At 38.0% G+C, this 27,521-nt stretch overlaps 1 protein-coding gene and 1 pseudogene across 1 annotated transcript; both read left to right on the forward strand.

The window, feature by feature from the left end:
- Nucleotides 1–415: 415 nt before the first annotated feature.
- On the forward strand, nucleotides 416–7,168 carry LOC117410691 (cytosolic 5'-nucleotidase 1A-like). Its single transcript, XM_034017429.3, has 6 exons — nucleotides 416–683; nucleotides 808–975; nucleotides 1,876–2,005; nucleotides 3,906–4,028; nucleotides 4,985–5,169; nucleotides 5,705–7,168. The coding sequence occupies exons 1-6, from the start codon at nucleotides 549–551 to the stop codon at nucleotides 6,068–6,070; spliced, it is 1,107 nt and encodes a 368-aa protein (XP_033873320.2). The 5' UTR covers nucleotides 416–548; the 3' UTR covers nucleotides 6,071–7,168.
- A 1,371-nt stretch (nucleotides 7,169–8,539) lies between these two features.
- LOC117410692 (retinol dehydrogenase 14-like) lies at nucleotides 8,540–9,822 on the forward strand (annotated as a pseudogene).
- Nucleotides 9,823–27,521: the final 17,699 nt, after the last annotated feature.

Below are 27,521 nucleotides of genomic sequence, written 5' to 3' on the forward strand. Positions count from 1 at the left end.
TTGCTGTTATAGTATTGGAAAAAACATTTTGCTTAACACTTTTGCTGTTCTTGCCTTAATTAAAATCATGTCTTTTCGAATGGCTATTTATACAGATTCTTAATCAACTAATTGATATATATATACACACACACAACAGTACATAGACACTTTCCTACACTAATAATAATAATAATAATAATAATAATAATAATAATAATAATAATAATAATAATAATATTATGCTACCTTTGCAAAATAAGTTTACAAAGGTGTACTTGATATTACACTTAAGTGTAAAAAATTAGCAGTCAGCTAAAATAGATGCATTTTTTCAGACGTTCGTGAAGAACAAACTTTGTCACAGATCTATTCAGATTTACAAGAATCTTTGTGGCTGAACGCAGCTTCTACCTGCCCACTTTGAGCAGCCAGCATTGTGGGTGATGAAGGACGCCTTTCTCAGGAATGTACAGTAGTATTTCCGCAATTTTCACAACTAGTTTGGCGTCATCTTGCTATACAGTAAACGTCTACAATTGTTTTTGTAAGCATTGACCAGTTTAATAATGATCAAAATTAAAGCAACGGAGGTCAATAAAAATGATGAAGTTGTCAGTAACAAAAATCAGAAAGACGAACACGACTGGGCTGCGGCTAAGGCTTTCTATGACAACCTGGGGTCTACAAAGAGACCCAGACCTGTAAGTTTAAACTACATCAAGTTATTATATATAGCACATATTTTTTGTTTGTTTGCTTTATTTTTTTTTAAAGGAAAGTGTAACGTATCACTTTGTTTTGTTCCAATTCCTCCTACTAATACAGCCCAAACCCCAAAATGCTGTCACGATCGCTGTATCTTCACGGACACTGTTCAATATGGTCAAAGAAAGACAATTCTACGAAGATGAAGGTTTGGAAAAATATGTGGCGTACCAACTAGAGCACGAAAATGAGCCCCTGATGCCAGGAGCAGCTTTTCCGTTTGTAAAGGTAGGTTGGTACAGCCAGGACTAGGAAAGTTATGTGCTTCCTATACTTCATTGATATCTTACATAGCATTCATTTTGTGATTCTTGCTGTGTACTTGTATTATCTTTTACATCCGTCTAAATGCTCAAACTGACACTGGCATATTTGTAACTTTTATTAAGCTGCAAATGTGCAGTGTCAGCAGGTGAATAGAATAGAAAGACCTCGATTTTTACAGATCTTAGTTCAGCACTTTCTTTTGTTAAAATTGGGATTAGTTCTTTAAAAAGTTGTTTAATTTAAACCATGAATGCATTCCCAAAGTCTCTCCAGTTCACGCCCATATATGGTTATCAAGACTTGTCAGAAGTCGACCTAGTATGGCATGTTTGTTGTTTTTGGAACAAAGGAAAAACACACCGTCCCATTGTACACCTTCAACAGTGATTCCCTAACATGCCAGCAGGGCACTGTGTTGAATGCATGACAACTTACATGTTTCATGTAAAATGATATCTAGGACTATACAAGTCTATTTTTGTACTGCAAAAAGGTGTAATCTGAATACTGTGATTGATGAGTAGGAACTGAAAGTCCACATAAACTAACTGTACAGTCATATCAAAAGCATTGGTAAGTAACCTTTCCTTTATTGATCTCCATAAAAATTAAAAACTGCTAGCATGAAAAAATACAGTGCAGGAAAATAGCACTAAAGCTAGTGGGAGGTATAAATGCACCATTAATATGAACAGTACTGCACTGCACTTTACATCTTAATTAGGAATCTAAAGGGATTATATAAATTGGCCAGATTTATTACATTTTGGAAGGAAAACAACAAACAGCATAATTGCATTTTTTTAACAAGGTTTAAAAGGTTTAACTCCTTCACATGGTATGCTTTTGTCTTTTTCACAGGCAATAATGACAGTTAACGCCCGCTTACGGGAACTGTATCCTGATAGCGAGGAATTGTTTGATATTGTTCTGATGACTAACAACCACGCCCAGGTTGGAGTGCGGCTCATTAACTGCATCAACCATTACGGTATGTATATAAATCAAAGAATAAATCCCTTGGGTGGGTCTGTTCAGTTAATATGAGAGGCTGCGTGGTCCAGTGGTTAAAGAAAAGGGCTTGTAACCAGGAGGTCCCCGGTTCAAATCCCACCTCATCCACTGTGTGACCCTGAGCAAGTCACTTAACCTCCTTCTGCTCCATCTTTCGGGTGAGACGTAGTTGTAAGTGACTCTGCAGCTGATGCATAGTTCACACACCCTAGTCTCTGTAAGTCGCCTTGGATAAAGGTGTCTGCTAAATAAACTAATAATAATATAAACAGTAGCTTTTTGTGTTGCAACATAGACCTGATTAATTCTCCAGACTGAACATTTTCCTGTTGTAGTAAAAGACTAAAGGCCTCTAAACACCAGATGCAATGCGGTAAGCAAATGTGTCATACAAAAAAAAAAAAAAACATGTATTTTTTATACGAGCCGTTCACACTGCCTGCGATGCGACAGGTGACACTGAAGCAACACTAAAGCGGTGTGGAAAAAATAGGATTGGTGTCTATTTTTGCCATTTTGTCATGCAGCAGCTAGGGAACTGACAAATGAGGAACAGCGTCCCATGTGCGCCTTCAGTAAACAATGGCGGAAGAAAAATTATTCTTGCAGTATCAAAATACCTGGAGCTGTACAATAAAGGACACAAACATTATAAAGACACAGCAATGAGGAAGAATATCTGGCAGTCCATTTCCAGGGAACTGGATATAGCTGGTGTGTATGATTCGTTTACCTATCATAAGTGTGATTTCTTTCAGCTGATAATACAATCAGAGGAGAGTCACCTATCACATTGCGTGCGTTCCTGTCACCACTGGTGTGAAAGTAGCATTTTATCACAGAACAAATCGCATCGTGTTCGGTGTACGGAGACCTTAAGTCTTAGAGCCAGCTCCTTATTTAGCTGTGTGGTAAGGTCTGTATAACTATATTCAGTAACCTAAAATATTATGCTTTTGGCAATCGTGTAGCTCCTAGGAGGGAGCCAGTATGGCAGCAACATCTGCACTTATTTAACAAGTGTCATAAATGTGCTAATCAGGTGAGTCTGGACCACACCTTTTTCACAAAATATGGTACAGGTAACACACAAGGTGAAGGTGCACAAGCAGCTAAATATTTATAAAGACTATAAGATGCTTGCATGGCAACAAACACATTCTGTAGCAGCTGATTACTTTGGCTGAAGATGTGACTGATATATTTGCTCACAAGCTGTTGTCAAGAGAGTTTCCTTTTATGTAATCAAAACAAATGTGCTTCTGTTTTGGTCCTTAAACTTAATACTCAGCATTAGAAGGAATGTCAGTCTAGATAGTTCATGACAAACATGAGAGTTTCTTTTATATCCTTTTCCAGGGAGTGGCCAACACATACAGTATTGATAGATGCTATAAATTTCAACCTTTCTAACTGCTGCATAATGATATATCATCTTCTTCTTCTTCTTCTTCTTCTTCTTCTTCTTCTTAAGCAATAGAATAAATCAAATCAAATATATTGACAGCAAATATAACAGGAGTAAGAATTTATTAATGGGAAGATAATGTGGTTCTTCTTTATTTATTCTTCTTTATTGAGTCATGCCCAACCCCCACCTTCTAAAATGGCCTTTTACTAACAATGGAGGGGGGTTAATATATGGTCTTAGAAGACAGAGGGACTTGCTGAAGTGTTTTCCATGTGAATTTGGCTATGAATAAAATGTGATGGGGAAAATGTTTTACTAATCATCAGTATTTGGTACAATTTAAAAATCAGCCATATTGACTTCAGCCATCCTGTTTTGTTTCTCATATAAACCACATCAACAGAATGTAGTCATTTTAGCATATGTTGTTGCTGACACTAATTTATCTTTGTTTTGTCTATTATAGATTTAACAATTGAGAGATTCTGTATGACTGGTGGAAAAAGCCCCATTGGTTACCTGAAGGCTTACCTTACCAACCTCTACCTCTCAAATGATTCTGAAAAAGTACAGGAGGCGATAGAAGAAGGTATGCAAAAAGTGTCAGGTTGAAGTATCCTTTTGCAGTATTCCTCAGGAAAGATCTGTTAAAGGGTATCATTTACAATCTTTTCGGAAACCAATACAATGGTGGTGGTAATGTTGTTGTTAATGTTATTCATCTTCATCATAAAAAGCCATGTTATTGAAATACACCTAAAAGTATATTGCTTACAGTGTAAACTGGAAATAGTCTGACAGACCTTTGCACAGCTAAACCACAAAAGATTTGTTGTAATGCACAAGCAGCAAATAGTGACCTATGCAATTGAGCAGCCACTTTAGCCACTTCACTGCCACTAAATGTACCATCTAGCTGTACTTTCCTCATCAATTAAAGTAAAACCATTTAAATTTCATTTATTAATTAACCATTTACATGACTGCTAGTTGTCTGCACCCAACTATGTCCCTGCTTAAATGTTACCATTGTTATTCGCATCTCCTGTCAGAAGCATCTGAATGTGAAAACAGCAAAAGCAAAGAGTGATTGGTTCATGTTGAGGGGTCTGAATCATTTATAGACTGTCCTCAAATATTGGTCTTTCTGTATTTTGCATTGGCAACCCACACCCATCTGTGAAGCAAAGGAAGGAAATGCCTCAGGAGAGGAGGCTATGTGATTACACCCACAATATGTAGTAACGCAGCTCAAAACTGTTTCACAATTAACCGTCCGTTTACAATCGCCACTGAAGTAATTAGTTAACTTTTATAATTTCCACTAATGTTTTATGTGGAGTACAGCACACTAACACCATTCTTGGGGTATTGGTTGAAATCTGCCCCCTACTTCCCAACAATTGTATCAGCACCCTCCAAGTACAGAGACTATGGCAGTTGCCAATCATTGCTCAGCTTCTGAGATAGACAAGGCCAGAATCCATGGTGGAATGGCTGGCAAATGGCCTCATGAAGAGTAACAGTGTATCTCCTTTTCTCCAGGTATTGCAGCTGCTGCCATGTTCAATGTTGAAAAAGAAATCCAACTGCGTGATGATCAGCTGAGGATTGCTTTTGATGGGGATGCTGTTCTCTTCTCTGATGAATCAGAACAAATTGTGAAGGAACATGGATTAGACACATTTTTTGAACACGAGAAAAAATTTGAGAACAAACCTCTGGCACAGGTAGAGTACATTTATTTTAATTCAACAACAGTGAACACATTGGGTCAGTTTCAACATTGCAACATAAACTGGTTTATATATCAACATAGACTGGTTTCATAGTTCATTGACTGGTTTCAAACGGGTCTAAAATAAACCAGTAAGTGGGTCTTGTTAAGGCACTTAATTGGCTTATGTGTTTAGACCTGTATAATGGTCTAACTGGGGTTGAACCAGACCAAGTTTGGTTTGCTTGCTAAACATCAATGTGAACAACTGCTCTGTCTTTTTGCACATAGGAAACTAAATATACAAGGTAACCTGACTAGGAAGTAAACATTTTGCACATTGTTTAGTTCATTTTCTGAGGAAACAAGTACAGCAAAAAACTAAAAATGTCTTTAGGAACTACATTAGGGTTACCAGACATCCCAGGAAAAATGGTTTTAGCCTTAATTTTTTGTCCCAGTCGGAAACAGTAAAATTGTTAATCATCCCTATTTTGCTATTGTGTGTGTATATATATATATGCTTTTGAACTTTTCATTTTTTTCAGGGTCCCCTGAAATGCTTTTTGGAGGCTCTGGGAAAACTCCAGCGTAAATTCTACGCAAAAAATGAGCGTATGGACTGCCCAATCAGGACCTACCTAGTGACTGCAAGAAGTGCTGCAAGTTCAGGGGCCAGAGCTCTGAAGACCCTGAGGAGTTGGGGCTTGGAGATTGATGAGGCACTTTTCCTGGCTGGGGCCCCCAAGGGGCCACTTCTGGAAAAGATCCGCCCTCATATCTTCTTTGATGATCAAATGTTCCACATTGAGGGTGCTCAACAGCTGGGTACCATTGCTGCACATGTGCCTTATGGAATTGGTCAGAAGTACAACAAGGGCAAGCTTAAAGAGGAGAGTCCTAAGAAGAAGTAACAGACCAAGGGTGTAGGTTAATGATTCACAGATTGGTAGAAGCTGCAATTATATTCTCTACTGGTTTTAAATGGGAAAACAGCTGTCTTTCTGTGGGAATTTCCTATTCCTATGCGGGTGTTGCTTTTAAATTTCATTTTATCCCCCTGACATTTTGGTTAACATACTAGTAAGTAACATACTTACTTACTAGTCTGCTATACATGCAGCAAAGGAAAAGACAAACTGATTTCAATTAATTTCATTTTTTTTTTAAAGTTTTTTTTATTGTCTAGAATACATTACAGTTTGTTAATTTCTTGCTGCACTACTTAACTTTTCTTTGCAGCCCAATTTAGTAAACTGAGTGAAGCTTACCTCATAATGCTTTAGTTGGAAGTGAATTATTATCAGCAGGGTGATACAGATTTCAGTGCATGGTGGTATGTTGTACTGTTGGCCTTTTTATACCATGAAAAGAAATGACTTCTGTTGGTGAAAAAGCAAAACAGATAGTTTGCCTGCAATTTCTTGTTAGCAAATGCAAATTGTACATTTTAAGGATGTATGTATGCATCATGTGTTAATGTGCAGTTGACTTGCCCCTTTCAATTTTTTTTATAATGTGAAAGAAATAATAATAATTTGCATTTAAACAAAATTAGGATATGATAAAAGTTGTAAAAATATTCCATAGTTTGTTTAATTATGTTTTTAACAAACTGGGAATAAATACTTTAAAGTTAAAAACTGGTGGTGGGGGTGGGGGGGTGCTTTTTGTTATTGTGACTACATCAAGGATTGGGCCTTCTATGTCCACATGCTGTAGTTTTAGACCTTAATGAATTGTGTAAAGACGTTATTTAAACAAAACACACCCTTACGTTTCTTATAAAATATTTTGAAACAGTTTCTCATCAGCTGAACCACATCTAAAAATCTGTTTTGTATTCAACACTTTATTTTTACAAGTTTTGTATTGTGGTGTTTTGGTGAAGAATGTAACAGATGTTTATGTGCAGTACTGTATTCTGTAGTATGTGTGCTGGATAAATACTGCTGTCAGTTTTATTTTTTCCTTATATGCTTTTACTGCAATAAACCTGGTTTGAAGTACAATCTGTGTGGTAAATATCATTTTAATGTGTTTTCAATTTTATCCGCATATGGATGATAAATATCCATGATGCAAATATAGAGAAAGCACCATTCATACCAGCTTGTTGGGAAGTGATTAAATATGTGGCAGGACTACATATTTTGGAGGCAGTGTGGTCCAGTGGTTAAAGTCCTCTGCTTGTAGCCAGAAGGTCACTGGTTTATATCCTACCTCTGCCACTGACTGACTCACTGTGTGACCCTGAGCAAGTCACTTAACCTCCCTGTGCTCCATCCTGCAGATGAGATGTTAAATCAATGTCCTATTGTAAGGGACTCGGCATATAATGCACAGTTCACAGTCTACCTCTGTAAAGCACTTTGTGATGGTGGGCCACTATGAAAGGCACTATATAAAAATAAAAAATATTATTATTATTATTATGTCTATAACCAATACCCCACCGGGATAAACCAGGATTAGATTTTTTAACCATTTTAGAGCACTGGGGAATCATCCTGTATTGCACCAACCTATCTGTATTTATCCAGGGATTAATCTTAAAATATGAGGTTGATAGACTCCAGGAGGCTTGAAAGCACCCCCCTGGATTATAGGAGAGTATTATAGTGTTGGAGCAATGCAAAACTGAATAGTACCTGGGCCCGGACCAAATCAAAACTTTGACAAACTGCTTAACAAAACTGTATTAATGGCTTTTTCTTTTTTTTGTAAGTATCTTATTTCTTCTACTCATAAAAAGAAAATGGTATTAAATACAGTTTTGTTAAATGCGATTAGCGGGTTGTCAAAGTTTTGATTAGGTCCCAGCCCTAGTTCAAAAACCAACATTTCCCACCTTCATATGACATGTATCATTACAACTTTAAATGGCTTATAGTTTGGATATCCCTGTGCTTGTGCTGGCATACATCTTTCTTATTACAATGTGCACTAAAAAATATCCTACTCAATGTTATTTCTAGAAAATAGTTACATTTTTGGAATAACGCCAGTGCAAAACCGATTTCACACTAAACTAATTTGCATGTATAGCATTCGAAATGGTAACTTCAGCAGAGGCATCTAAATATATCTATTACATATACTTAGTTAGACGAGTATGTGAGTTTTGAAATATATAATGTTTATGACAGTTTTTAAGGACGCTAGCTCCCGATAACTACTCCACCCTGCTCTGGGCCAGCCTCTTTTTTGCAAAGGCTTTCGGGACTTGTAATTTTTCTCAGTATTATTATTATTATTATTATTATTATTATTATTATTATTATTATTATTATTATTATTGTTGTTTTTTTTGTTTTGTTTTGTTGACATACTGTCTGGCTTGCTTCCAGCTAGGTCCTGGTTAACATTAATTTCGCGTATTGATGTCCACAGCGGTGCTTATATTGCGCTTTATTGGGCGGCGGAGTTCTTCTCTTAGCTCGCCAGTACTTCTCCAGAGGTTCTACTCAAATTATACGTTATTCTGTTGGGTTGATGCGTGGCAAGACTGTTATTGTGACTGGAGCCAACAGCGGGATCGGCAAGACCACAGCAGTCGAGTTATTGAAGCTTGAGGCTCATGTGATCATGGCATGTCGAGACTAGCAGAGGGCCGAGGAAGCAGCCAGGGAACTGCGTCAGGAGGCAGGCCTAGAGCAGGGGGAAGTAGTTATCAAACATCTGAATTTGATGTCCTTAAAATCTGTTCACAGTTTCTGTGAGGAAGTTGTCAAGGTACAGTGCTTGAATGACAAATTGAGTTATTTTACTATTACTACTGTGTCGAGCTGACCACATGTTATTGTTACTGAAAAATAGTATACTAGTAGTAGACTAAAATGTAGTCTGATTAAATTACATACAGGACCGTACCTGTCAAAAATATGTGTATACAACTTTATTTTCTAAGATACTGAGTTAAACATGCCCTAAAAGCGTTTATTTTGGTAAATTAAAGAACGCGCATTTTACCATTCTTAAACACCTGGATATGTACAAGTTTAGATGTCATATATAACTAATGTTTCATTTGATTTTGTTTCTGCAGGAAGAACATCAAGATTAGATGTTCTCATAAACAATGCTGGAATCTGCCAGTGCCCATATACAAAAACAGAAGATGGGTTTGAGATGCAGTTAGGCGTTAACCATTTGGGACATTTCCTTCTGACCCACCTTCTCCTTGATCTCCTAAATAAATCTGCCCCCAGCAGGATTGTGGTGGTGTCTTCCAAGCTTTACAAATACGGGGAGATCAACTTTGATGACCTAAACAGCGAGCAGAGTTATAACAAAAGCTTTGCCTACAGCAGGAGTAAGCTTGCCAATTTGTTATTCAGTTATGAACTGGCAAAACACTTGGAAGAAACCGGAGTAACTGTAAATGCTCTAACTCCGGGAATAGTTAGAACAAACCTTGGTAGGCATATTAATATTCCTTTGCTTGCCAAGCCTCTATTCAATTTAGCATCTTGGGCGTTCTTTAAAACCCCACTAGAAGGTGCCCAGTCTTCCATTTATTTAGCCTGTTCTCCAGATGCAGAGGGGGTCTCTGGAAAGTGTTTTGCAAACTGCAAAGAGGAGGAGTTATTGCCAAAAGCAGTAGATGATTCAGTTGCAAGGAAACTGGGATTTAAGTAAAGTTATGTTGGGACTCACAAAATAAGAATTATGAAGTTCCATAATTGTGCGTTGCTGGCAAAAAATAATACAAATCCATCCAAGTGCTATTATATTTCAGTGAATGAGATAAATAATAATTGCTCTGTGCATTATGTCATGTATTTAGGATTTTCTGAGGTGTAAAAAATAATACTGTGCTGAATTTAAGATAAACATAATGAAGCATTAACTAATCTTTTTTTTTTTTGTTAGGGATTTTAATTATTTAATGCCTTGAATTGAGAGCTAACCATTAAACGTGGTGGAAAAAATTGCCTTTTAATTTATTGCTTTTTTTCCTTTTTTAAATGTATGCAATGAACAATTTCACTAGATAGTCTAGTATTCCTACTTCTGCAGTGATTTATAGTATTTGCCTTACACAGTGTATGTTCGGTGTAAAAACAGTATTAGAATTAATAATGAATTAAATGTGGGGATGAATACCATATATTGATTGCTTAATACCAACTGTGACATTGATTAAACAAGGGAAAAGCTGAACTATTGTTGGTGTAGTTGCCCTGTTTTTCAAGAAGGATTAAATAAAGCAAGTAAATCTTGCAGTAAAGATGTTTTGCCCATTTCTTTTATTTTGTGAGGTCTGCATTTAAGGAAATGTGGTTCATTTACAGAAAATAATGTAATCATTTAGAGAATAGTGGTAAAATTAACCACAATTAATTCTTCTAGCAGTTAAATTTATCCGCCCAGAAATACACAAAATAGGTGGTCCTGACATGTTTAGTCAATTGCTTTTGACTTGTTTATGTAATAGAAGCAATGGCCCGAGGTACATTTTATTGTAATCTAATTTAAAACAGTGAAACTGTTATTATCAAGTCATGCTTATTTTCTCATGAACATTAAAACAATTAGTGGGAATTGGCACAATGGCCTCTAATCCAAAGGATTTTCTAGGTGACACTGTGCAAAACTGAATCCTATATTTCATTAAATATATGTATCATATATCTATATAATATACCAGATTCTGCCCAGGGGGCATAAAGTTGTCATTTAAGCGTTCACTCAGGCAGGGGTGAAATTCCAGGCATTAATAACATTAGGTAGATAGATTACTTTACAATTAGGCATGCTTAAAATCCAAAAGGTAGAGCACAGCACACAGTAACGCTAAAGAATCAAGAAGTGCAGTTATCATATTTATTGACGGGTGAAATACAATTCAAAGTTGCTGCAGTATGTCCACTTTATTGACATTTCAAATATTTTCACAAAACAAACATTAAATTTTAAAGTTTTAAAGTTGCAGTCCAGTGCTAACCCACATCATGAAAAACCACATTTGTAAGTGAAAAATGCTAGAATAAAAGGTGCTACATTTAAAAAATATATAAACACGTGACATTTTCAGTCCACTAAAATAAATGGCTTTACATAATTTCTGTAAGTAAGAAATTGGGAGTGTCCAGTGTGAAAACACAACATGAAATAATAAATTAACATAGCATCCAAAGTAGCACAACAGCATTAAAATGTTCAAAACAAAAAATGTAATAAAAAATCTAAAATATGGATTGTAGCAAAACAACAGGAAAGCATAATCAATCAGACTGTGGAGTCTGTATCATCTGCTCCAAAACCACCGGGCAAGGGGAGATCTCAGGGTGGCACTTCAAACTGATATGAAATGGAAATCTTATTTCCATCCCTCATACAATGTGTTTTACCAATACCAGTATAGTGAAAAAAAGGAAGCTCTTTGATTGTAACTGATTATGTAATTACAGTGCACTCATTTTATAAGAATCACATCCGTCCAGGATGGTTTGATTCTAATAAGCGGTTGATTCTTAAAAGCGGACCGATATGATTACAATTAGCAGAGCGTGCCTCTGCGCATTAGCAGTTTAAATACAGTATACAAATGTCAATGGTGCTCAATCACTGAGGACAATACATCAAAACATGGATAAGCAACTTGTTATATGATCACGATTATGTGTACTCATGGCTGCAGAATCCTATTTTACTACAGTATACTTAAGAAGCGATTGTCTTGTGAGGGTGCCTAGTTTAACTGCTGTGCAGTTTTACATGTAATGGCATTTGAATTAAAATGACATTACAGTACAGTGTTTTATTGTCAGGACTACCACTGCATTTAAGCATCTGTGGCAAATCGATGCAAATCTCACAGTTGTTCACTAAGTGGAGATGCAAAGCTCTGGAATCCCACTCCCTCTACATGCATATCACACAATAACACTGCTGTACTCAGTATGTATTCGATGAATGTGTGTTCACTTTATTAAAACAAATTTCCACTAACAGAACAAAAAAAAATACCTGCCATGTCGACTCACACGTAAACTGCACGACTTGCTTTTCTTCTGCTGGGAGTCGCTGCGGACCAGGGATGTGATCAAATTCAAAAACAGCTTTATTGGCTGTACACGTCATTGCACTTTATACAGTATTATATTACATGCAATCAGTTTGACCCGAAATTATTCTTTTAAGCAGATTGCTTGATTCTTACAGGCGGAGTATTTTAGCATGGTTAGTATAGGAATGATTTTGTCCCAGTGGTTTTGATCACTATATGCAGTTGATTCTTAACACAAAATAGATCATGTTGCTGCATGACAGCAATTTTACATTATACCACTAATTCGTAACGTATAAGTAAAATGTATACTGTCAGTTTTTATGTAAGTTATTTAGTGGTGTATTGCTAAATTGCACAATTACAAACCGCCTGCACATTAATAGAATAGGTGTGTTTCCTATTCCTATACAGATGCTCAGAATGAGTTGGAGGGGTTAGCAGCACATGTGTGCAGTTTATTGCTCCCAATATGTTGGGGAAACCAGAAATGTCATAGAAATTTGTTTTCAAGGCTTGTAAGTACACCCTGCTTTTAAGGAAAAATTGGTATTTGTCTGTTCGCCTCAAAAATGCATTGAGCACAACTGGCATCACACGAGAAAAAGAGGGCTGGGAAATGCCAACAACAGAGGCCACAGTCCCCTGATAGGACCCAAAGGCAAGATAATGCAGGGTGTACAATAGTTTGACCACTGCAGGGATAGCATGGCTTCTCTGGGTGACAGGCTCCAGGTCATCTCAAGACAGCAGCTCAAGAATTATGTGGCTGCCAAGCCTGTACCTGTGCTTAATTTGGTCTTTATTTAAATCGAAGAGGGTAATATGGGTACGAAATACCCTTTCTCTTCTCATCCTACAAATCACTCGTTCTTGCTGAAGACTATGTCTCCTTGCTGCAATCACAGCAGCCATGGTTAGGGGATAGTGTTTTTCATACTGCCTTTTAAAAGTTTGTTAATTGCAACTGTTTAAAACGTGCTTTCAAAAGTTCTTAAAAAATAGCTTTAGTACATCTCATTATAATATTTGAGAACACTCATTTGCACTATCTCCACCCCATTTTTGCGAATTTATGCAGGAATGCCCATAATTACATATTCATCTAAGGCTGAACCGCAAAGAAAAACTGCTGCCGCAAAGCATTCCCTAAAATGCGACTATTGCCACAGCCGCAACACTTCAGTACATCTACCCCTCAGTCTTTCAAAGTCTTCATCACCAAAGTTAAAAATAAAAAAATAAAAAAATTCTTCCAAATGTAAAATGTAATGTAATCTCCAGTTTCCAAATGGTTGCAATAATAATAAAAACAAGGTTCCCCAGGGATTAAAAAGTTGGCTGATTTCTTTTTTCTAATAAGACAAACCATGGTAATACTGTAAATAAAAGTCAGTTTCCCATATTGTACAGTTAAATGTATCCGACAGTTAACTTGAAAGACATTAAAATAGAGGTTTAAAGAAGCTAATAACAATTATGTTTCCTAAACCACAGGTCAAAAGTACGGGGGGGGGGGGGGGTAATTCTAAAACACTGTCAAATTCCTAATAACTACCCTCATTTTATAGTTTCACCTTTGCTCAATCTTAATTGTTTAGTACTGTGCTGTGCCTTCCAATACAGTACAGTTCAATGAAATAATTTATTAGAAGTCTGAAGTTATTTGCAGATTGAGCGCAGATTGAAAATGGATTTTTAAACCCATTTTAAGCAGTGAAAGAATGTGGTGGGGAGCAGTAGTAGTACAAGGCCCAAGTGTGGCATCTCTGTACTGTTTTGAGTTGAGATGATTCACATACAGTATGCATATCCTCACCCACACACTGCTGAGATTTGTGTAGACGTGTGATTCTGGGTGTTTGTTTGTAGGTGGGTTTTGAATATCCCCGGTTCAAATCCCACCTCAGCCACTGACTCATTGTGTGACCCTGAGCAAGTCACTTAACCTCCTTGTGCTCCGTCTTTCAGGTGAGACATAATTGTAAGTGACTCTGCAGCTGATGCATAGTTCACACACCCTAGTCTCTGTAAGTCGCCTTGGATAAAAGGCGTCTGCTAAATAAACAAATAATAATAATAATAATAATACACAGTGCCTTGCAAAAGGATTCAGACCCCTGACCAATTCCCTCATATTACTGAATTACAAATGGTACACTGAAATTTCGTTCTGTTTGATATTTTATTTTAAAACACTGAAACTCAAAATCAATTATTGTAAGGTGACATTGGTTTTATGTTGGGAAATATTTTTAAGAAAAATAAAAAACTGAAATATCTTGCTTGCATAAGTATTCAACCCCCACACATTAATATTTGGTAGAGCCACCTTTCGCTGCAATAACAGCTTTAAGTCTTTTGGGGTAAGTATGTACCAGCTTTGCACACAGTGTCGGAGTGATTTTGGCCCATTCTTCTTGGCAAATTTGCTCCAGGTTTTCAGGTTGGTTGGATGACGCTCGTGGACCGCAATTTTCAAATAGTGCCACAGATTCTCAATGGGATTGCAATCAGGACTTTGACTGGGCCACTGTAGGACATTCACCTTTTTGTTCTTGAGCCACTCCAATGTTGCTTTGGCCTTGTGCTTGGGATCATTGTCCTGCTGAAAGGTGAATTTCCTCCCAAGCTTCAGTTTTTTAGTGGACTGAAGCAGGTTCTCTTGCAATATTTCCCTGTATTTTGCTCCATCCATTCTTCCTTTAACAAGATCCCCAGTCCCTGCTGATGAGAAGCATCCCCACAGCATGATGCTGCCACCACCATACTTCACTGTAGGGATGGTGTGTCTTGAGGCATGGGCAGTGTTAGGTTTGCGCCACACATAGCGCTTTGAGTATTGGCCAAAAAGCTCTATCTTGGTCTCATCTGACCACAAAACCTTTTCCCACATCGCAGCTGGGTCACTCTCATGCTTTCTGGCAAACTCCAGACGTGCTTTCAGATGGTACTTTTTGAGTAACAGTTTCTTTCTTGCCACCCTCCCATACAGGCCAGTGTTATGCAGAGCTCTTGATATGGTTGACTGGTGCACCATTACTCCACTCCCAGCCACTGAACTCTGTAGCTCCTTCAAAGTGATTGTTGGCCTCTCTGTGGCTTCTCTCACAAGTCTCCTTCTTGTTTGAGCACTGAGTTTTGAGGGACAGCCTTTTCTTGGCAGTGCCTGGGTGGTGTGATGCAGCTTCCACTTCCTGATTATTGATCCAACTGTGCTCACTGGGATATCCAAACACTTGGATATTATTTTGTACCCTTTCCCTAATCTTTGCATTTGTATTACTTTATCTCTAACTTCTGTAGAATGCTCTTTGGTCTTCATTTTCCTTCAGATTCACAGCCTGACCAATGATCCTTCAACAGTGGGGTTTTTATCCAGAAAATGTGACAGCAACTTTAATGGTTCACAGGTGGAGGCCAATGGTAAGGTAATTGTGTCCTCGTTAGGGCAATTTCTTTCATCGGTGTAAACTGGGAGCTTTCACAGCACAGGGGTTGAATACTTATGCAAGCAAGATATTTTAGTTTTTTATTTTTCTTAAAAATATTTCCCAACATAAAACCAATGTCACCTTACAATAATTGATTTTGAGTTTCAGTGTTTTAAAATAAAATATCAAACAGAACGAAATTTCAATGTACCATTTGTAATTCAGTAATATGAGAGAATTGGTCAGGGGTCTGAATACTTTTGCAAGGCACTGTATATATATATATATATATATATATATATATATATATATATATATATATAAAATCCAGGGCTGGCAACGGAATGTGAAACAAGCAATGTGATTGGTCGAGCAAGATTCCAGCTGTATATTGGATGGATGTACTGTGAGTCTTGAAATGTATTCTTGTTTACGACTGTAAGTTGCCCTGGATAAGGGCGTTTGCTAATAAATAATAATAATAATAATAATAATAATAATAATAATAATAATAATAATAATAATATGGACAGTTGGAGCCTTGTCACATATTTGAAATCACTGCACTGCCTCACAGAATTTAAAAGTATCGGACGGTATCCATCTTGCTTTTACAGTTACAGATGTACAGCTGTAACTATGAAACTGAGTAACCAATTACCTGCAAAAAATCCCAAAGTAGTAAGTGGACATGCCAATTTGGATGAAGAACAATGAAATGAACTGGAAGATTGTAAAACAAACAAACCAAAAAAACAGTCTTTATACTCAGTCACCCTGACTTCGTCATTTAAAATAATGTATTTTTAGCGGTTTGTAAACACTACAGATAAACACAAAAGGACACTGCTGCACATTATCCACCCCTCTCAGACACATACCTTGAAAGATTACTGAAATCCAAGACGTCGTTGTATTTATTTTTATTCCTCCCATCTTTTCTGCTCAAACAGTGTGTACTCCTGCTGGAACTCTGCTTTACTGTGCAATGCAGAATTTGCGCAGAATTAATTTTCACCACAGAATTTTATTTTTTCACGCAGAATTTATGATTTCCACCATAACACTTCCTTTTTCCAGTTTTGCGTGTTTCCAATGCATTAATTACTTATACACGTAACGTCTTTGTGTGCACATGAGCACTCCTGCTGTGTGAGCAGCGAGGCACGATGTAAAACCCTTAAGGTGTACTATGACATGTTTATGAAGCAGTCGATAAAATGTCAGGACAAAGTACCAGTACTTCCCAAAGTAGTCAACCGGGTCTGGATGAAGTTACCAGCAAAGGGCAAAGGGATATTCGTTCTTTTGCATGACGTGAACGGCCGCCGCCTTCACGTGTATCAAAAAGTGCTACACCAGCTTCTCGTGCTCAAGAATTACCTTCAAAACTGCATACGGATGGGGACAAATTATTTTTGCACATCCTGCAATGTTGTTCTCAATCATGACCGACGGTCTGTAATTATGGATCATTTTGATTAAAAAAAACACAGAATGAAGGAAGACCCGACTCAAGAGGATGGCAAAAAAACAAACAAAAAAAAACGTCCTGAGACCATTACATGCACACTGAAAAACAAAACACAGGTGGAGAAAGAACGTGTAGAGGTGCGTGGGAACTGTTATAATACAGAAATATAAAGTTCTGTATTAATATGTCCAGTAAGGAATCTATTTGTCAAAACATTTCCTGAATATTTTTTGCTGTCTGTATTGTTACAGACATACTTGCAGGCAGGTATTTTGGAGTAAATTACCAAAATAATTGAAACTGGTGTGATTACATTGTGTTATTTTGGCAAATAAAATATGCAGAATTTTGCAGAATTTCAAAATACTGTGCAAAAAATGTGCACAGAATTTTTCATTTTTTTGGTGCAGAATCCCCTCAGGAGCAAGTGTGTCTGCACTGTCAGTGACAGGGAAAAACAATAACTCAGTGCTGTCTGAACTCCGCCCCCTGGTGTATCTTTTCAATGGCAATGTCCACAATATCAAAAATACAGATGTACTTTCTTTTGCATCTTCCAATAAAATTAATTTACTCATCTTAACTTAGTGTGTAGTTCAAATTTATAAATTGGACTACTTTATTGGTTTAAAGCTATTTATTATTATTATTATTATTATTATTATTATTATTATTATTATTAATAATAATAATAATAATAATAATAATAATAATTTTTTGCACTAAACATGATTTCTGCTTTTTTTTCCTTCATATCCACTATTTGACCGTGTATACGGACTCCCCGTCGGGCCTTATTGCATATATATATATATATATATATATATATATATATATATATATATATATATATATACAGGGTGATTAGAAAGTAAGCTTATCATATCAACGCATAGTGTTGTATATATTATAATGCCCTCTCTCTGAAGCACTGTGTTTTGTAATAGAAATATGATTTTGAAAATGTTTGTTTTCTTTAGACTGAATCCATGAGTCCATTGCAGGAGCAAGTTTGATACTTATTTTTCATATTCCATAAGAACACAAAGTCTTCTAGATGCATTAACATCTGGAAATGTCTCCACCCTGGCAATCACCTACCGTGTGTCTGTTAATTCAGATCAACTTCTGAGGTCACCAGCACAATGTTGCAATTTTCATTAAAATAAATACAGCTGTTGGAAAACATTGCTCAGTGATAATTGCTATAGAAACACATTTAGTTTAGAAATTTTCTTTTCATAACCAAGGATTTTGGCAAGAGGTATAATATTTTACTAATTTGCTGAACGAAGTACAACAATGGTGGTTAGCACTGTAGTATTTTACAAGTCTTGTATTGTAAGGATCAATAATAAAAACAGGAAGCAAAACAGAAACCATTTTCAGAATGCTGTTTATGTTATGGGTACTTATTTATCTCTTATACACAACCAGTCTTAACATAGTATCACAGGCGTACAGTACATCAAACATGGACATGAAAAATACAACTTTCCCTGAGTTGTTCTTGTATTACATGACTGACCCACACGGATGTCAATAATAAAGAGAAAATGTGGCACGCTATAAGCTGACAATAAACATCAAAGTTGTGTCCAAAGTGCTCTTTTGTTAGTAAAACAAGAGAATAGCTGAGTGGTGAGTAATACTGAACATTATGGTAACACAGCCAACATCAGTTCAGCTTTACAAATAGCATGACTAATGTGGCCAGTTATTTATCTCTCTCTCTCACCCCCTTTTCTAAGACAGTCTGGTTGAGGTCCAACCTTGTAGCCAGAAGAAGAAAAACATTCAGTATTTACTTTGGATAAAGATTCTGTGTATGTCCCAAAGTTTAAAAACAACAGAGGTCCCACTGAACTTTTAAACTTTGATATCTATAGAATAGTTTTTTTGTCTGTTTGTTTCAAACAGAAGTTGACAGCTTCTGCTTGCTAATGGTACGTGATCAATACTGGTTGTATATTGGATGCAGATCCCCATCAATATAAAATAAAATAAATGATTGCATTGATGTACATAGACATTTACCAGTCACATTTAGCTCATTATACTGTTAGGAATGATGTTGCAAGTCTTCATAAGGAATTGACTTGTTAATCCATACAATATCTATCTTGTTTATCCTGCAGCTACAATAAATCTGGATGTTATACTGCACCCTATTCATATCTGTGTCCTGCAATCAACTTAAACCATCCTATCATGACTGTTACTCATTTTCAGAATTCAAAAAAGTGATTTAATTCCATCCCAGAGCTGCACTTCTCAAGATTCACTTTTGGGTGTGTGTTGTTTATTTTAAACGGCTGAGGTTTTTAGATGTAATGTAAACCAATTATATGCTGCTTAAACCAACATGTGTCTATTTTTCCTGGTACAGTACAAGGCAAATCTACACATTGTCCTGGTTCAAGCTCAGTCTCTGGCTGTTCAGTTTAATGCAAATGTTGACAGACAATATTTCTTTTTTTGCTCAATAAAAACAGAATGTTGTCATTTGAAATAGACGGGGTCGACCATTTTAAAACCGCAGCATTGAAAGAAACTGCCTCTTAGATCCAGAACTATAAGAACACAAGAAACATCTCCATGTAGTAGGTGTACAAACCAAACAGAAATTACTAATTGAAAATATTATATTTCTTATTATGCTTTGTCTGTTAAGTAGAGAGGGATTTGAAAGTAGCCTACAGGCAGAGTTTAGCGCAATGGTGGTCCATTTGATTGTGCTTTATTATTATTGTTATTATTTGTTTATTTAGCAGACGCCTTTATCCAAGACGACTTACAGAGACTAGGGTGTGTGAACCATGCATCAGCTGCAGAGTCACTTACAACTACGCCTCACCCGAAAGACGGAGCACAAGGAGGTTAAGTGACTTGCTCAGGGTCACACAATGAGTCAGTGGCTGAGGTGGGATTTGAACCGGGGACCTCCAGGTTACAAGCCCTTTTCTTTAACCACTGGACCACACAGCCTTATATTCTTTGCAACTGAACGGTAAAGACACACTTTGAGGAAGAGCATGTCAAACCACAGCTGTGAGAACATGCTCATATCTGGAACAGTCTAATGTAAAATAGCAGAACAGTGCAGTTCAACAGAAAATAATCCAGGTTTTCTTACCATTTGGCAGACTTTTTTTGTCTGGTTTAACCAATCCAAGCAATATTGTGCCAGAGGCACTGCTCTAATAATGACTGGCCTTCAGTAGTTTTATTTGAACACCATGTGCTATTATCCCGGGTTTAAAAGGCATGTTGTATGCATACAGGCTAAAATAATTGAATCTATTCAGTCTTGAACAAAGAAGACTACATTGTGATCTGATTCAAGCATTCAAATTTCTAAAAGGTATTGACAATGTCGACCCAGGGGACTTTTTCGACCTGAAAAACGAAACAAGGACCAGGGGTCACAAATGGAGATTAGATAAAGGGGCATTCAGGACAGAAAATAGGAGGCACTTTTTTACACAGAGAATTGTGAGGGTCTGGAACCAACTCCCCAGTAATGTTGTTGAAGCTGACACCCTGGGATCCTTCAAGAAGTTGCTTGATGAGATTCTGGGATCAATAAGCTACTAACAACCAAACGAGCAAGATGGGCTGAATGGCCTCCTCTCGTTTGTAAACTTTCTTACGTTCTTACGTTCTTATGTAATAAATTTACTTGATACAAACAGTGAAATAAACAAATGATGTTAATGATATGTATGACCTGCTGTTATGTTATGTGATTAGGCATGTTTTGGTTTTATTCAATTTATTTTACAGTCTCTCTCTCTCAATACTGAGGTCGTGGGCATTGTAGAAGAGGAATCTTGGATGTGAAACAAATTTATATCAGCATATTGTACATGTTTCCAATAATAATAATGGAAATTAAAAAATATTGCAGAGCAATATCTTGTACAATCTGGAGTTATAATTTGTATTTCTAAATGCACACAACGTCCCTTGTGTTTGCTGTTAAAGAGACCCACTTCTGTCAGAGACAAGACAAGAAGATCTACGACTGTAAGTATTTATTGTAAAAACTGTATAGATTAGGTTATGCTGCACAAAACCTTTCTAAGCCATGTAATGAGAGAGTGCAAATATGGGTAGAATAGTACCAATCATCATTAGCTGCACTACAAATGGGAGATTTCTTTTAACAAGACAACTTCTATGAATAGTGCCCCACAGCCTTATGGGAATTATTATAATTATTATAATTATTATTATTATTATTATTATTATTATTATTATTATCATCCATGACTAAGTACCTCCATCAAAGCATTACACCTTATTTTCCTTCTTATGCATTGTTGCAAAATAGGAATACTATTCCTTAGTGGTTTATTAGACTTTGATAGCTGAGGCAATATGACCCCACAAAAGCATTAGCTTGCATACTGTTATTATTTATTTAGTTCTTAGCAGACACCCTTATCCAGGGCGATTTACAATTGTTACAATATATCACATTATTTTTACATACAATTACATTATTTTTTATGCATTATTTTTACATACAATTACCCATTTATACAGCTGGGTTTTTACTGGAGCAATCTAGGTAAAGTACCTTGCTCAAGGGTACAGCAGCAGTGACCCCCACCTGGGATTGAACCCACGACCCTCCGGTCAAGAGTCCAGAGCCCTGAGCCCTAACCACTACTCCACACTGCTGCCCCAATATTGTTGTGCAATGTGGGGTCATTTGAGGTACTATTACCTATAACATGGAAAGTGAAATAGAGAGAGGAAACCAAGTATGTGCTACCATCAAATTAGTACAAAATAAGAAGAGTTGGCTTCACCAGAATCAAAAAAAAAAATACAGTCTTGCAGAAGAGTGAAAAAAAAAGATTATCGGCAAAACAAGAATATTTATTCTAAAGTGTTTTTAGAAAAATGGTTGTTTAAAACCTTTGGCTACACTTTTAAAAAACACTTGAATGCAGGATGGAAGTGTGAGCAACAAAATTGTCGAATATTACTTGAACCAGTAGTCATTGAACTGTTGGTTCAGTTCAATGGAGATCAACATCTGTGGCTAGGTCTATTCAGCACGGAGAATCTGCTATGAATGAATGGCAATGAACGAATGATGATGATTGCAATTGCAGATGATTTATGAACTGTGGTGGGCACTCAGGGCCCGATGACTGTGGTGGGCACTCAGGGCCCGATGACTGTGGTGGGCACTCAGGGCCCGATGACTGTGGTGGGCACTCAGGGCCCGATGACTGTGGTGGGCACTTAGGGCCCGATGACTGTGGTGGCACTCCGGGCCAGAGTGAAAGATAAATTTGGCCGGAGGCCTCGTCCGTGGGTGCCCGACGACTACCTGGGCGAGGCCGACTGGACATGAATAGTTACGTGCATCCCAGTGCCGCAGATAGAAAGTGGCTATGAGTCACCTCCCCCCAGGACAAGACACGCTGCGAGGTGGCGGCTGGGGAGGATGGAGGCCAAAACCAAAAGAAGCGACATGAAAGAATAACACACTGAGCTTGTATGTTCTTGCTGATGACGTATTGGTTAGTGGCAGATTCTTCTTTGCAGAAAAGCAACCAAGTTTACAATTCAGCACAGAGAATCCGTTATGAATGAATGGCAATGAATGAACTGTGAACTGTGAAGTGCGCTCAGGTCCCGATGACTGTGGTGGGCACTCAGGGCCCGATGACTGTGGTGGGCACTCAGGGCCCGATGACTGTGGTGGGCACTCAGGGCCTGATGACTGTGGTGGGCACTCAGGGCCCGATGACTGTGGTGGGCACTCAGGGCCTGATGACTGTGGTGGGCACTCAGGTCCCGATGACTGTGGGCACGCAGGGCTCGATGACTGTGGTGGCACACCGGGCCCGAGTGAAAGATAAATTTGGCCGGAGGCCTCGTCCGTGGGTGACCGCCGGCTGGAAATACATGAACAGTTACATGCATCTCAGTGCCGCAGACAGGAAGTGGCTGTGGCCACCTTCCCCCCAAAAAGACGAGGCTGCTAAACCATGAATAAATAATAATACATAATTAACACGCTCCACAGTGGCACCCTGCCACCTATCCCTCAAATATTGAAATTAATAAAAATCAGCAGCTGAGACATGGCCCGTCGCCCAGTGCATGACTGCGCTGGGGGAGAGAGCCCAGCTTGTCCAACCCGACCACTCACCCCGCAGAACTAAATACGAACCGCTCAGCACTCAGGTAAGGAAAAAACCCCTAATTAAATATTTTTTATTTTTTAGGGGGAAACCTCAGGAAATCCATGGCTGAAGGCAGCCCTTCCTCCAGGCTCTAAGCGGTCAACTCCTGTTTCGACCAACCATCGCTTGACTGAGCAGTCAAACAAAAAGAAGTGACATGAAAGAATAACACACAGAGCTTTTATGCACTTGCTAATGACGTGATGGTTAGTGGCGGATTCTCCTTTGCAGAAAAGCAACCAAGTTTACAAAGAGTGAATGAAAAACTCTCATAGTGTTTAGGTAAAATTAGCATGTTTGGCATTCCAGCAGCTCAGCTTTGAAGTTATATACAGTGGCTGTTAATTGGGTCACATGTGTAAATATGTCTGGATGATTATCTTATTTAACAAAGTGCTGTCTTTGTTACTAAACTAAATTTACTGCACAGTTGCAAAGAGACTGAGTATGTTCTCCTGAACAAGAGATTATATGGTCTTTTGATGGTCAGATGGTTAAAATAAAAAAAAGTTAAACATACAGTACATCATTATGGGATTACCTGTATAATAATAAAGGTGGTTGTGTGTTTACAGTATATTGTCGGAACTGAGAATGATTTGATTATCCAAGAATACAACTTAAAATAAAGCAAATTAAAATAAGTTCATTAATTGGGACAAAACCAATTGCTGGAAAGGGATTTTTTTAACACACAAACTGGATTGCAAATGTCAGAAAATAGCTCAGCCGGCCCACAGGCTTTTAAAAGCCATGTTTATTTGTTTTACTGGATCAGTATGTATCACCAGACCTCTGTGTTCTTATATAGGTTAATGCAGCAAAGGAGCTTTGCTCAACTGTAGAGTATGTGCGTACCTAAAATTAGCCTGGGGTGATGTGAATGAAAACCAGATTACTATCAGCAACATGTCTTAAGAGCAGTGTTCATTGAATGCAACAGTAGGATGCACATTATTGCATTATTGTCAGTATCTTAATTTTAAATCTATGTTGCAACTTTTATTGAAAAGCTTCACTTACAGTAGATCTACTTAGTAGAGGTTTAGTTCCCCCTGCTGGAGAGCTTCTGCATTGTATTGACTTTTCGCAACAGGTTGTCAGCACACACATCAGATTGATATCGCTGAATTGCAGCAGGGAAATCATTTTAAAATAGTAATCTCAATCACAAAAGATAGGATTACAAAATTCAGATCACTTTTATCCAGATTACAAGTTTTGAAAAAACGGCCCCTGGTTATGATCATTTTCTTTAGGGTATGGTTTTGTGGAAATAATGCCCTCTATCATCTTGTGTATATCAAAACAAGCATAGAAGGTATCATATACATATTAGCAGCAGTCAATAGTAGTGGCAACTAGCTGAGGATCTTAAAAAATAAATAAACATGTCTTAATTGTTAGAGCATGTAAATTTAACATTGCCAGCTAAAGTACTCCATAAACTAGACTCAAGATATACAAATGAGGTGCCCCCTTACTGACACTCCACTGTACGTACCACTGCACTAGAGGCCACTGTTTTCTGTAGATCTGTGCCTGTTTGAAAGGTACTTGTGTAACTGGTACGGGTGGTTAAGGTGCTAATGTGTCCTGATCATGTGTTGATGGAACCTTGTTATCTTTAAAGGGCTATTAAGATAATTGACACCTGTATAAAAGGAAGCTCTTGGCTCTTAGAGGGTTGTAACTAGAAGTGGAAGCGTGTTTATACATTGCCGAAGCCAATAGTGTGTGTGTTATAAAATACAATAAAATAGAGAATGTGTACCATCTCTGTTCTGAAGCCCAGTATTTTCTGAGTGTAGTTCCATTTGTCGTGGATACTCTGTATTTAACTGTACATTTATTTCCTGTGTGGAATTAAACTATTACAGCTTGTTTTTCTTTTATCTGGGAAACAGCTTAGCCATCCTGACACCATAGTAAGGGACCAGAAATTATTGTGAAATTAGCACTCTAGTACGAACTAGGTTTGTTTTGTTTATTTGTCGAATATCCCTGTGTGGGAAATTATTAAAACAAAGAGCTGAGGTGCACCTGTCTCCAGCCTGTTTATAAGGTATACCTCGGTCACACTGTTACAAACATGGTGGTAACACTGGGATTAGAGTGCCCCCTACAGGTTTTGGAGTACGATTGCAGTTTGAAAAGTATGGAAGATGTGGTAAAAGCCTTGCTGCAGGCTACAGCCACGCAGCAAGAAACCAACTGTGTTTTCTCCCCAGAGGGAGACCACACAGATGGTGATGGCCCTGTAGGCACAGGCCCAGCAGAAGCGCCATGAGATGGCCAATAGGCATACAGCAGCTGTGACCGCCTGGACCACGGTCAAACAGATGAGACCGAGTCACCTCCTGATGTCAAGATGCCCAAAAAGCCTATTACAACCTTGACGACACTGCCGCTGAGGATTTTGACTGGCTCAAAGTGGCAATCCTGGCGTGGGTGGGTGTGACCTCATCAGTACGAGATCAACGGTTTCATGCTTGGGCATTCAAAGAGGATCCGGCAATTGCGTTGGTTTTGTCAAAATTTTGTGAAACCGTCTGATCTGGATCATAGTCTTAGGACAGACATCACATGCATACACAGGGATGTTAATTTCTACCTGACTTCTCAGGCCAAAGTCGAGTTTTGGGGAAATGAAAATGTGTTAAGAGTTGGTGTAATCCCAAAGTTGCAGCATGAGGTGATACTGGGGAGAGACTATCCAGGTTTTAAGGACTTGATAAAATTGCAAGGGGAATTGGCTGCCCCTAATGAAAATGGAAAAGGGAAAATTGTCCTGCCTGAGAGCTTGTTGAGTGTGTTCCTATTTACAGGAAAAGGGAAAACAAGGAAGTCTTGTAAACAAAGACAGGCAGACAAATATCATTCTGTTTAGTTTAGACCTAGGGGAGAGTGTCTTGGTGGGGGACCCTGTAAAACATGCTAGACTTGGTTGGGCCGATAAATCAGTCAGCCCGGGGTCATGGATATGTGCTCGTAATTGTAGATAACGCAACAAGGTACCCCGAAGCCATACCCCTCCGCAATACTACATCAAAAATGATTGCAAAGGAGTTGCAGCTGTTTACCTGAGTCGGAATTCCAAAGGAAATTCTGACGGACCTGGGAATGCACATTGTATCATAGCTTATGAAGGATCTGCGTGACCTTAAAATTAAGCTGATGCACACCTCAGAATTATTTCACTTTCATTCATCTTCCTTATTTTCCTTCTTTTGCTCGCACTTCATTCTGCAAATCCCTTGCTGGGGGAACTTGTATCTGTTCTTGAATACTTCTGGTTCCTTGAGGGGGGCACCAATCAGAGCTGGCCAGGAATGTAAGTGGAAATTGATGACAGAGGCTGACATTAATCAGCTCTGCGCTACCCAGCAGGCTTCTTCTAATAAATCATAGCACTGTAAACTAAACCATCCACAGTGTGACAGGCTTGTGGAGCAATTTAATAAAACATTAAAAAGTATGTTAAGGAAAGTAATCGGTAAGGATGGAAAGGATTGGGACCTGTTGCTCCCTTATTTAATGCTTGCGGTCCATGAGGTGTCCCAATCTTCGACCGGGTTTTCACCTTTCAGCCCCGGGGAATTCTTAACGTTGCCTACGAGATTTAGGAGAGACAAACTAGCACAGGAAAAAGGGTAATTAAGCATGTCCTAGATATGGAGAACAGGATTAAAAAGGTTAACCCTATTGTGAGAGAGCATTTAGAAAAAGCACAGGCTGCCCAGTCACACAATTACAATCAGCAGTGTTGTTGTTAGTTCCTAGTCCGGAGAACAAGCTATTTGCTTGGTGGCAGGGACCCTATGAGATTATTGAAGCCATAGGGCCGGTCAATTATAAGGTCAGACAGCCCGACCATAGAAAAAAAGAGCAGTTATACCATGTAAACCTGCTCAAGCCATGGAAGGATTGTGATACCAGGCTTGTGGCAAAAGAAGTCGAGGCTGCACTCTAAAATAAATGTGGGCCCCAACTTAAATGTTGTATAGTGCCAGGAGGTTAGAGAAATGTTTTTTTATGAAGTGATTTGTTTTCGCCTTTACCAGGAACAACAAAGATAATAAAGCATGACATCGTGACAACACCCGGTGTCAGAGTTAAGTTGAGGCCATATAGAGTAAGAACATAAGAAGAACATAAGAACATAAGAAAGTTTACAAACGAGAGGAGGCCATTCAGCCCATCTTGCTTGTTTGGTTGTTAGTAGCTTAT

The sequence above is a fragment of the Acipenser ruthenus genome, chromosome 6, assembly GCF_902713425.1.
Source record: "Acipenser ruthenus chromosome 6, fAciRut3.2 maternal haplotype, whole genome shotgun sequence".
Lineage (NCBI taxonomy): Eukaryota > Metazoa > Chordata > Actinopteri > Acipenseriformes > Acipenseridae > Acipenser > Acipenser ruthenus.

What these genes read in the sequence shown, in the direction of transcription:
- LOC117410691 (XM_034017429.3), top strand. Translation starts at nt 549, where the DNA reads ATGATCAAAATTAAAGCAACGGAGGTCAATAAAAATGATGAAGTTGTC. An exon ending in TAACTGCATCAACCATTACG is followed by an intron (nt 2,006 to 3,905) that starts GTATGTATATAA and finishes TGTCTATTATAG; the next exon opens with ATTTAACAATTGAGAGATTC. An exon ending in AGAACAAACCTCTGGCACAG is followed by an intron (nt 5,170 to 5,704) that starts GTAGAGTACATT and finishes CATTTTTTTCAG; the next exon opens with GGTCCCCTGAAATGCTTTTT.